The 12,517-nt window shown below is 46.9% G+C and overlaps 1 protein-coding gene across 1 annotated transcript in view; it reads left to right on the plus strand.

Annotated features, from left to right (window-relative positions):
* Positions 1-2,144: 2,144 nt before the first annotated feature.
* LOC142912137 (adhesion G protein-coupled receptor L2-like) overlaps positions 2,145-12,517 on the plus strand; it is a gene marked incomplete at its 5' end in the record, with an annotated part of 40,119 nt that continues 29,746 nt past the window's right edge. Inside the window, one exon of the mRNA XM_076060455.1 lies at positions 2,145-2,873. Coding sequence (XP_075916570.1) covers positions 2,145-2,873 — 729 coding nt within the window. The remainder of the gene's footprint in view (positions 2,874-12,517) is intronic.

Here is a 12,517-nt window from a genome sequence, read left to right on the forward strand (position 1 = left end):
ACACACTCACTCACCTCTCACACCCACACTCACTCACCTCTCCACCACACACACACACTCACCTCTCACACCCACACACACTCACCCACCTCTCCACCACACACACACTCACACTCACCCACCTCTCCACCACACATACACTCGCTCACCTCTCACACCCACACTCACTCACCTCTCCACCACACACTCACTCACTCACCTCTCACACCCACACTCACTCACCTCTCCACCACACACTCACCCACCTCTCCACCACACACTCACTCACCTCTTACACTCACACTCACCTCACCACACACACACACTCACCTCTCACACCCACACTCACCCACCTCTCCACCACACACACACTCACCTCTCACACCCACACTCACTCACCTCTCCACCACACACACACCCACCTCTCGACCACACACACACTCACCTCTCACACCCACACTCACCTCTCCACCACACACTCACTCACCTCTCCACCACACACACACTCACCTCTCACACTCACACTCACCCACCTCACCACACACTCACTCACTCACCTCTCACACTCACTCACTCACCTCTCCACCACACACCACACTCACTCACTCACTCACCTCTTACACCCACACTCACCTCTCCACCACACACACGCCACACTCACTCACCTCACCACACACTCACTCACCTCACCACACACTCACTCACTCACTCACCTCTCCACCACACACACACCACACTCACTCACCTCTCCCCACACACTCACTCACTCACCTCTCACACCCACACTCAGCCACCTCTCACACTCACACTCACCTCACCACACACACACTCACCTCTCACACCCACACTCACCCACCTCTCCACCACACACACACACCTCTCACACCCACACTCACTCACCTCTCCACCACACACACAAACACTCACCTCTCACACCCACACACACTCACCCAACTCTCCACCACACACACACTCACCCACCTCTCCACCACACACACACTCACTCACCTCTCACACTCACCTCACCACACACACTCACCTCTCACACCCACGCTCACCCACCTCTCCACCACACACACACACACTCACCTCTCCCCACCCACACACACTCACCCACCTCTCCACCACACTCACACTCACCCACCTCTCCACCACACACAAACACTCACTCACCTCTCACACCCACACTCACTCACCCCTCCACCACACACACACTCACTCACCTCTCCACCACACACACACTCACCTCTCACACCCACACTCACTTACCTCTCCACCACACACTCACCCACCTCTCCACCACACACACACACTCACCTCTCCACCACACTCACCCACCTCTCCACCACACACACACTCACTCACCTCTTACACTCACCCACCTCTCCACCACACACACACTCACTCACCTCTTACACTCACACTCACCTCACCACATACACACACTCACCTCTCACACCCACACTCACCCACCTCTCCACCACACACACACTCACTCACCTCTCACACCCACACTCACCCACCTCTCCACCACACACACACTCACTCACCTCTCACACCCACACTCACCCACCTCTCCACCACACACACTCACCTCTCCCCACCCACACACACTCACCCACCTCTCCACCACACACACACTCACTCACCTCTCACACCCACACTCACTCACCTCTCCACCACACACACACTCACTCACCTCTCACACCCACACTCACTTACCTCTCCACCACACACTCACCCACCTCTCCACCACACACACACACACTCACCTCTCACACCCACACTCGCTTACCTCTCCACCACACACTCACCCACCTCTCCACCACACACTCACCCACCTCTCCACCACACTCACCCACCTCTCCACCACACACACACTCACTCACCTCTCACACCCACACTCACCTCTCCACCACACCCACACTCACTCACCTCACCACACACTCACTCACTCACCTCTCACACTCACACTCACTCACCTCTCCACCACACACACATACTCACCTCTCACACTCACCCACCACTACACCACACACACACACTCACTCACCTCTCACACCCACACTCACCTCTCCACCACATGCACACTCACCTCTCACACTCACACTCACCCACCTCACCACACACTCACTCACTCACCTCTCCACCACACACCACACTCACTCACCTCTTACACCCACACTCACCTCTCCACCACACACACACCACACTCACTCACCTCACCACACACTCACTCACCTCACCACACACTCACTCACTTAACATCTCCCTGCCACCCACGCTGCGCGCCGTCGCAGGAGCGAACGCGCAGCGTCGTCAAGTTCGACCTGCGCACGCGCGTCAAGGGCGGCGAGGCGTTCATCCCCAACGCCAACTACCACGACACTTCGCCCTACCGCTGGGGCGGCAAGTCCGATATCGACCTGGCGGCCGACGAGCGCGGCCTCTGGGTCGTCTACGCCACGGAGCAGAACCACGGGCGCATGGTGGTGAGCCGCTTAAATCCGCGCGCGATGCGCGTCGAGGCCTCCTTCGAGACGGCCTACGTCAAGCGCTTGGCCTCCGACGCCTTCATGGCGTGCGGCGTCCTCCACGTCCTGCGCTCGACTTACGAGGACGACGGCGACGGAGGGGCGGACGCCGTGGGAGGAGGAGGAGGAGGGGGAGGTGGGGGGACGAGCGACCGCATCGACTACGTGTACGACACCGACTCGCGGCGGGACGCTCGCGTCTCCGTCCCGTTCCCCAACCCGTTCCGGTTCATCACGTCGGTGCAGTACAACGCGCGCGACCGCGCCCTCTACGTGTGGAACAACCACCACGCGCTGCGCTACGCGCTGCGCTTCGGCACGCGGGACCCCGCTGCGGGTGAGCGGGACGGTGTCGGTGGGGTTGGTTGTGGGTTGGGGGGAGCGGGGGGGGGTGTGGAAGAGTGGGGCGGTGGGGAGCGGTTGGATTGGAGTTTGAAAGTCCGCTTTGTCTTCTTTGGTTCTTTCGGTAAAGTCACGTAGAATGAGAATAAAATAATACATTGATAAAATAAAATAACACAATAATATTCTCACGACGTTTCGGCCACAACACAAGCGGCCTTCATCAGGTGAAGGGACGAGACTGTCTGGTAGGACAGCGCTGGAGTGAAAAAAAGCCACGTTCAGATCACGACCTTTAAGCTGTGTCAGAAGAAACAAAGCGCCTTGACAAAGGAATTAGCATATAATTTAGCATTAAAATGGCCGAGTGATTAGCTTGTGACTGGTCACAGAAATGGCTATGTTGAAGTCAAGGTCTACACATCTGAGCTATTCACAGTAACTGGGTATACAATACAATGTATAATGAATACTATATAGTGAACCAATAAAAAACTAAAATATAAATTACCTTAATGTTATCAATAAACTCTATATTCTCCAATCAGCTAAGCTACCAACAATAAGTCGTTATATATCACAATGCTATATGGCGAAAAAATGGGTGGATTCTTACCCTCAACTTTAGCAACACGGATAGCTACGGGCCCCATTCAGACGGACGAGTTCATCCAAGGTCGGAACAGAGGAGGGGGAGAGAGACAGCTGCGAGGCGCTATTATACTCCATGTTGTAAACCATACCATTAACCGTGGTGTGAGAGGTATTAAGAGTCAATGCTGGTGAAAGAGCTGCGGTCTGAAGGTCATCGTAAAATACAATTAATTAAGAACGGAAATGGTTTAAAACATCTTTCCAATGGTTACTAAGCCAGAATCCATCTTCTCGGTTGAAATTGTCTCTGTGCTTGTATATGTGAATGGCCTCATGAACGAATCTCTCATGGTAGCCGGTTGGTTTGCAAAGAACCTCCGTCTTGGAGAAGTCAATGTCATGTGAGCCCACTGAATTATAACAGTGATCTGCCACGGCAGAGGAGTTCGTCCTACCGTGTTTCAAGTCTGCTTTATGTTCACGGATGCGGTCCGAGATATGTCGTTTGGTTTCTCCAATGTAGCTACTACCACAGAGGCACTTTAGTTTGTAAACGCCCGGGTCCTGTATGTCTGGAACAGCATCTTTTACAGATGGAACTAGATAACGGATTTTATGTATTGTGTTGAGTCGGACCTGGATCTTGTGTTCATTCAGGATTTTGGAGATCTTTTTAGTGACCCCTGCAATGTAGGGCAAGGTGATGGTTTTGAGTGGCTCCACAAGAGAATCCTTCTTCATGACTGGAGTGATGGCTTTGCGGATTGTGTAGTCGGAGTAACCATTAGCCCTGAGAGCCTGGTGTACGTGCTTGTGTTCACTGGTAATGTGTTCCTGGTCGGAAATGCATTGGGCTCTATGGTATAGAGTCTTGATGAGGGAGTTCTTCTGGGATGGATGGTGGTGGGAATCCGGTTTCAAGTGAGCATCTGTATGGGTGGCTTTCCTGTAGACAGAGTGGCTCATTGAACCATCATGTCTCCTTTTAATTAAGACATCCAAAAAGGGTAGTTTGCCATCTTTTTCGACCTCCATGGTAAATCTGATGGCTGGGTGTATGGAATTGATGTGGTCGCGGAATTGGTCTAGAGCAGGCTGGCCATGTGGCCAGATGACAAAGGTGTCATCCACGTACCTCTTCCATAAGGTCGGGCGTAGAGTGGCAGTCTGGATGGCGTCAGTTTCAAAATTTTCCATGAATACGTTGGCTACAACCGGAGATAGGGGGGAGCCCATTGGGGTGCCCTCAGTTTGTTTGTAGAAAGTTCCATTCCAGGTGAAGTATGTGTTGGTTAAGCAATGTCTCACCAGGGGGGGTACATCAGTGTGCAGTCCTTGATGAACCAGGTCTTCAATGATAGCGATGGTGTCAGGTACCGGGACTTTGGTGAACAAGGACACCACATCAAAACTGACAAGCAGGTCGTCTGGAGACAGGGAAATGCCTTTGATTGTCGATACCAGGTGAGTAGAATTTAGTACCGCAGAGGTGGTTTTTCCAGTGAAAGGTCGCAGTATATCAGCAAGAAAACGTGCCAGTTTATAGGTGGGGGAGTTGATAGTAGAGACGATGGGACGAAGGGGTGTATCTTCTCTGTGTATCTTTGGAAGGCCATATAATCTTGGTGGTCTGGCAGCAGAGGGTTTCAACGAGAACTGTTTGGTCTCATCAATTAATGCTGTTGAATCAGAGATGATTTTGTTCGTTTTGGTAACCAGGCTGTTGGTGGGATCTCTTTTTATTTTTGTATAGCTGCCATCGTTGAGTAGTTCTTGAATTTTGTTGTTATATTCTGTTTTGTCCATGATGACAGTGGCATTGCCCTTGTCGGCTGAGAGGACGACAATATCATCCCTCTTTTTTAATTGAGATAATTCAAAACGTTCGTCTTTGCTGATGTTGCTGGGTGGCAACTTAGCGTTTTTGAGGGTTGCAGCGATTTCAGATCTTGCTATGTCTGCAGCGATGGGACTCAAGCCCTTGAGTGCAACGTCGACATGGGCAATGATATCATTAACCGGTAAGTGTCTCGGTGTGACAGCAAAGTTTAGACCTTTAGTTAAAACGGATTTCAGACCATCAGAAATGGAACTGTTACTGCGATTAATTACGACTTTGTTGGCGTCTATCTTTTCGGTGTGTGGGTCCGATTTTTAGCTGGAGAGGTGATTGAATTTGGAAATCAAATTGTCCCTACATTTGGTCGACATAGTGGCAGCCGAAGAGGTAGTCATATTGTCTACATGTTCCCAATCCGATGTAGACATTGTTGCTGTCAATGTTAAGTGTGATTTGTAGAGTGTCTTGTCTAACTGATCGAGTTCGGTGCGTGTAAGTCTGATTTTTTCCGAGATAAGAGCGAAGCTAGTACTAGCTAGAATTCGTCTTGCATTGGGAGAGGTTGCAACAGCAGAGGTTAGTGTAAATGCGGTTGGTATTACCTCAGAGTCGCGGCATCTCTTCAGAAAGGTGAGAGACTCGATTAGTTGAGCCTTCTTATCCCGGAGTCTGTTGAATGATCTTAAGGATGTGTGAAATCCCTCCCCGTAGAGGCGGTTAAATTTCGATTTAAAGCTTTCGTGACTGCAAGGATTCATCTTCTTTGGTTCTTTCCGTAAAGTCACGTAGAATGAGAATAAAATAATAAATTGATAAAATAAAATAACACAATAATATTCTCACGACGTTTCGGCCACAACACAAGCGGCCTTCATCAGGTGAAGGGACGAGACTGTCTGGTAGGACAGCGCTTGAGTGAAAAAAGCCACGTTCAGATCACGACCTTTAAGCTGTCTCAGAAGAAACAAAGCGCCTTGACAAAGGAATTAGCATATAATTTAGCATTGAAATGGCCGAGCGATTAGATTGTGACTGGTCACAGAAATGGCTATGTTAAAGTTAAAGCATACACATCCGCAGAGGCACCCCTTGACAAAGGAATTAGCATGGAATTTAGCATTGAAATAGCTAAGTCAAAGCATACACATCCGCAGAGGCACCCCTTGACAAAGGAATTAGCATAGAATTTAGCATTGAAATAGCTGAGTGATTAGCTTGTAACTGGTCACAGAAATAGCTATGTTTAAAGTCAGAGCATACACATTCACCGAGGCACCTAGTACAAATCAAACAGGAGAATTTAGCATTGAAATAACTAGGCGAATTTAGCATTGAAATAACTGAGTCATTAGCTAGTGACTGGTCACAGAAATGGCTATGTTGAAGTCAAGGTCTACACATCTGAGCTATTCACAGTAACTGGGTATACAATACAATGTATAATGAATACTACATAGTGAACCAATAAAAAACTAAAATATAAATTACCTTAATGTTATCAATAAACTCTATATTCTCCAATCAGCTAAGCTACCAACAATAAGTCGTTATATATCACAATGCTATATGGCGAAAAAATGGGTGGATTCTTACCCTCAACTTTAGCAACACGGATAGCTACGGGCCCCATTCAGACGGACGAGTTCATCCAAGGTCGGAACAGAGGAGGGGGAGAGAGACAGCTGCGAGGCGCTATTATACTCCATGTTGTAAACCATACCATTAACCGTGGTGTGAGAGGTATTAAGAGTCAATGCTGGTGAAAGAGCTGCGGTCTGAAGGTCATCGTAAAATACAATTAATTAAGAACGGAAATGGTTTAAAACATCTTTCCAATGGTTACTAAGCCAGAATCCATCTTCTCGGTTGAAATTGTCTCTGTGCTTGTATATGTGAATGGCCTCATGAACGAATCTCTCATGGTAGCCGGTTGGTTTGCAAAGAACCTCCGTCTTGGAGAAGTCAATGTCATGTGAGCCCACTGAATTATAACAGTGATCTGCCACGGCAGAGGAGTTCGTCCTACCGTGTTTCAAGTCTGCTTTATGTTCACGGATGCGGTCCGAGATATGTCGTTTGGTTTCTCCAATGTAGCTACTACCACAGAGGCACTTTAGTTTGTAAACGCCCGGGTCCTGTATGTCTGGAACAGCATCTTTTACAGATGGAACTAGATAACGGATTTTATGTATTGTGTTGAGTCGGACCTGGATCTTGTGTTCATTCAGGATTTTGGAGATCTTTTTAGTGACCCCTGCAATGTAGGGCAAGGTGATGGTTTTGAGTGGCTCCACAAGAGAATCCTTCTTCATGACTGGAGTGATGGCTTTGCGGATTGTGTAGTCGGAGTAACCATTAGCCCTGAGAGCCTGGTGTACGTGCTTGTGTTCACTGGTAATGTGTTCCTGGTCGGAAATGCATTGGGCTCTATGGTATAGAGTCTTGATGAGGGAGTTCTTCTGGGATGGATGGTGGTGGGAATCCGGTTTCAAGTGAGCATCTGTATGGGTGGCTTTCCTGTAGACAGAGTGGCTCATTGAACCATCATGTCTCCTTTTAATTAAGACATCCAAAAAGGGTAGTTTGCCATCTTTTTCGACCTCCATGGTAAATCTGATGGCTGGGTGTATGGAATTGATGTGGTCGCGGAATTGGTCTAGAGCAGGCTGGCCATGTGGCCAGATGACAAAGGTGTCATCCACGTACCTCTTCCATAAGGTCGGGCGTAGAGTGGCAGTCTGGATGGCGTCAGTTTCAAAATTTTCCATGAATACGTTGGCTACAACCGGAGATAGGGGGGAGCCCATTGGGGTGCCCTCAGTTTGTTTGTAGAAAGTTCCATTCCAGGTGAAGTATGTGTTGGTTAAGCAATGTCTCACCAGGGGGGGTACATCAGTGTGCAGTCCTTGATGAACCAGGTCTTCAATGATAGCGATGGTGTCAGGTACCGGGACTTTGGTGAACAAGGACACCACATCAAAACTGACAAGCAGGTCGTCTGGAGACAGGGAAATGCCTTTGATTGTCGATACCAGGTGAGTAGAATTTAGTACCGCAGAGGTGGTTTTTCCAGTGAAAGGTCGCAGTATATCAGCAAGAAAACGTGCCAGTTTATAGGTGGGGGAGTTGATAGTAGAGACGATGGGACGAAGGGGTGTATCTTCTCTGTGTATCTTTGGAAGGCCATATAATCTTGGTGGTCTGGCAGCAGAGGGTTTCAACGAGAACTGTTTGGTCTCATCAATTAATGCTGTTGAATCAGAGATGATTTTGTTCGTTTTGGTAACCAGGCTGTTGGTGGGATCTCTTTTTATTTTTGTATAGCTGCCATCGTTGAGTAGTTCTTGAATTTTGTTGTTATATTCTGTTTTGTCCATGATGACAGTGGCATTGCCCTTGTCGGCTGAGAGGACGACAATATCATCCCTCTTTTTTAATTGAGATAATTCAAAACGTTCGTCTTTGCTGATGTTGCTGGGTGGCAACTTAGCGTTTTTGAGGGTTGCAGCGATTTCAGATCTTGCTATGTCTGCAGCGATGGGACTCAAGCCCTTGAGTGCAACGTCGACATGGGCAATGATATCATTAACCGGTAAGTGTCTCGGTGTGACAGCAAAGTTTAGACCTTTAGTTAAAACGGATTTCAGACCATCAGAAATGGAACTGTTACTGCGATTAATTACGACTTTGTTGACGTCTATCTTTTCGGTGTGTGGGTCCGATTTTTAGCTGGAAAGGTGATTGAATTTGGAAATCAAATTGTCCCTACATTTGGTCGACATAGTGGCAGCCGAAGAGGTAGTCATATTGTCTACATGTTCCCAATCCGATGTAGACATTGTTGCTGTCAATGTTAAGTGTGATTTGTAGAGTGTCTTGTCTAACTGATCGAGTTCGGTGCGTGTAAGTCTGATTTTTTCCGAGATAAGAGCGAAGCTAGTACTAGCTAGAATTCGTCTTGCATTGGGAGAGGTTGCAACAGCAGAGGTTAGTGTAAATGCGGTTGGTATTACCTCAGAGTCGCGGCATCTCTTCAGAAAGGTGAGAGACTCGATTAGTTGAGCCTTCTTATCCCGGAGTCTGTTGAATGATCTTAAGGATGTGTGAAATCCCTCCCCGTAGAGGCGGTTAAATTTCGATTTAAAGCTTTCGTGACTGCAAGGATTCATCTTCTTTGGTTCTTTCGGTAAAGTCACGTAGAATGAGAATAAAATAATAAATTGATAAAATAAAATAACACAATAATATTCTCACGACGTTTCGGCCACAACACAAGCGGCCTTCATCAGGTGAAGGGACGAGACTGTCTGGTAGGACAGCGCTTGAGTGAAAAAAGCCACGTTCAGATCACGACCTTTAAGCTGTCTCAGAAGAAACAAAGCGCCTTGACAAAGGAATTAGCATATAATTTAGCATTGAAATGGCCGAGCGATTAGATTGTGACTGGTCACAGAAATGGCTATGTTAAAGTTAAAGCATACACATCCGCAGAGGCACCCCTTGACAAAGGAATTAGCATGGAATTTAGCATTGAAATAGCTAAGTTAAAGCATACACATCTGCAGAGGCACCCCTTGACAAAGGAATTAGCATAGAATTTAGCATTGAAATAGCTGAGTGATTAGCTTGTAACTGGTCACAGAAATAGCTTTATTTAAAGTCAGAGCATACACATTCACCGAGGCACCTTGTACAAATCAAACAGGAGAATTTATCATTGAAGTAACTAGGCGAATTTATCATTGAAATAACTAATTAGCTAGTGACTGGTCACAGAAATGGCTATGTTGAAGTCAAGGTCTACACATCTGAGCTATTCACAGTAACTGGGTATACAATACAATGTATAATGAATACTATATAGTGAACCAATAAAAAACTAAAAAAAAATTACCTTAATGTTATCAATAAACTCTATATTCTCCAATCAGCTAAGCTACCAACAATAAGTCGTTATATATCACAATGCTATATGGCGAAAAAATGGGTGGATTCTTCTTTGGTTCTTTCGGTAAAGTCACGTAGAATGAGAATAAAATAATAAATTGATAAAATAAAATAACACAATAATATTCTCACGACGTTTCGGCCACAACACAAGCGGCCTTCATCAGGTGAAGGGAGCGAGACTGTCTGGTAGAACAGCGCTGGAGTGAGAGAGCCACGTTCAGATCACGGCTTTTAAGCTGTGTGAGGGAACAAAGAGCCTTGACGAAGGAATTAGCATAAAATTTAGCATTGAAAAGGCTGAATGATTAGCTTGTGACTGGTCACAGAAATAGCTATGTTAAAAGTTAAAGCATACACATCCGCAGAGGCACCCATTGTTAAAAGGAATTAGCATAGAATTTAGCATTGAAATAGCTAAATTAAGGCATTCGCTTGTAACTGCTACAGAAATAGTTACGTTGAAGTCAGAGCATACACATTCACCGAGGCACTTAGTACAAATCAAAACAGGAGAATTTAGCATTGAAATAACTAGGCGAATTTAGCATTGAAATAACTGGGTGATTTGCTGGTGACTGGTCACAGAAATGACTACACATCTGAGCTATTCACAGTACTATATAGTGAACCAATAAAAACTAAAATATAAATTACCTTCATGTTATCAATAAACTCTATATTCTCCAATCAGCTAAGCTACCAACCATAAGCCGTTATATATCACAATGCTATATGGCGAGATTATATGGCCTTCCAAAGATACACAAAGAAGATACACCCCTTCGTCCCATCGTCTCTACTATCAGCTCCCCCACCTACAAACTGGCACGTTTTCTGGCTGATATACTGCGACCTTTCACTGGAAAAACCACCTCTGCGGTACTAAATTCTACTCACCTGGTATCGACAATCAAAGACATTTCCTTGTCCCCAAACGACCTGCTTGTCAGTTTTGATGTGGTGTCCTTGTTCACCAAAGTCCCGGTACCTGACACCATCGCTATCATTGAAGACCTGGTTCATCAAGGACTGCATACTGATGTACCCCCCCTGGTGAGACATTGCTTAGCCAACACATACTTCACCTGGAATGGAACTTTCTACAAACAAACTGAGGGCACCCCAATGGGCTCCCCCCTATCTCCGGTTGTAGCCAACGTATTCATGGAAAAATTTGAAACTGACGCCATCCAGACTGCCACTCTACGCCCGGCCTTATGGAAGAGGTACGTTGATGACACCTTTGTCATCTGGCCACATGGCCAGCCTGCTCTAGACCAATTCCGCGACCACATCAATTCCATACACCCAGCCATCAGATTTACCATGGAGGTCGAAAAAGATGGCAAACTACCCTTTCTGGATGTCTTAATTAAAAGGAGACATGATGGTTCAATGAGCCACTCTGTCTACAGGAAAGCTACCCATACAGATGCTTACTTGAAACCGGATTCCCACCACCATCCATCCCAGAAGAACTGCCTCATCAAGACTCTATACCATAGAGCCCAATGCATTTCCGACCAGGAACACATTACCAGTGAACTCAAGCACGTACACCAGGCTCTCAGGGCTAATGGCTACTCCGACTACACAATCCGCAAAGCCATCACTCCAGTCATGAAGAAGGATCCTCTTGTGGAGCCACTCAAAACCATCACCTTACCCTACATTGCAGGGGTCACTAAAAAGATCTCCAAAATCCTGAATAAACACAAGATCCAGGTCCGATTCAACACAGTACACAAAATCCGTGATTTAGTTCCATCTGTAAAAGATGCTCTTCCAGACATACAGTACCCGGGCATTTACAAACTAAAGTGTCTCTGTGGTAGTAGCTACATTGGAGAAACCAAAAGACATATCTCGGACCGCATCCGCGAACATAAAGCAGACTTGAAACACGGTAAGACGAACTCCTCTGCCGTGGCAGATCACTGTTACAATTCAGTGGGCTCACATGACATTGACTTCTCCAAGACGGAGGTTCTTTGCAAACCAACTGGCTACCATGAGAGATTCGTTCATGAGGCCATTCACATATACAAGCACAGAGACAATTTCAACCGAGAAGATGGATTCAGGCTTAGTAACCACTGGAAAGATGTGTTAAATCATTTCTGTTCTTAATTAATTGTAATTTTACGATGACCTTCAGACCGCAGCTCTTTCGCCAGCATTGCCTCTAAATACCTCTCACACCACGGTTAATGGTATGGTTTACAACATGGAGTATACTAGGGCTTCGCAGCTGTCTCTCTCCCCCTCCTCTGTTCCG

This window comes from Petromyzon marinus, unplaced genomic scaffold (assembly GCF_048934315.1).
Source record: "Petromyzon marinus isolate PM22_M1 ecotype Great Lakes invasive population unplaced genomic scaffold, UKy_Petmar_22M1.pri1.0 PM_G_Scaffold_19, whole genome shotgun sequence".
NCBI classification, from domain to species: domain Eukaryota; kingdom Metazoa; phylum Chordata; class Hyperoartia; order Petromyzontiformes; family Petromyzontidae; genus Petromyzon; species Petromyzon marinus.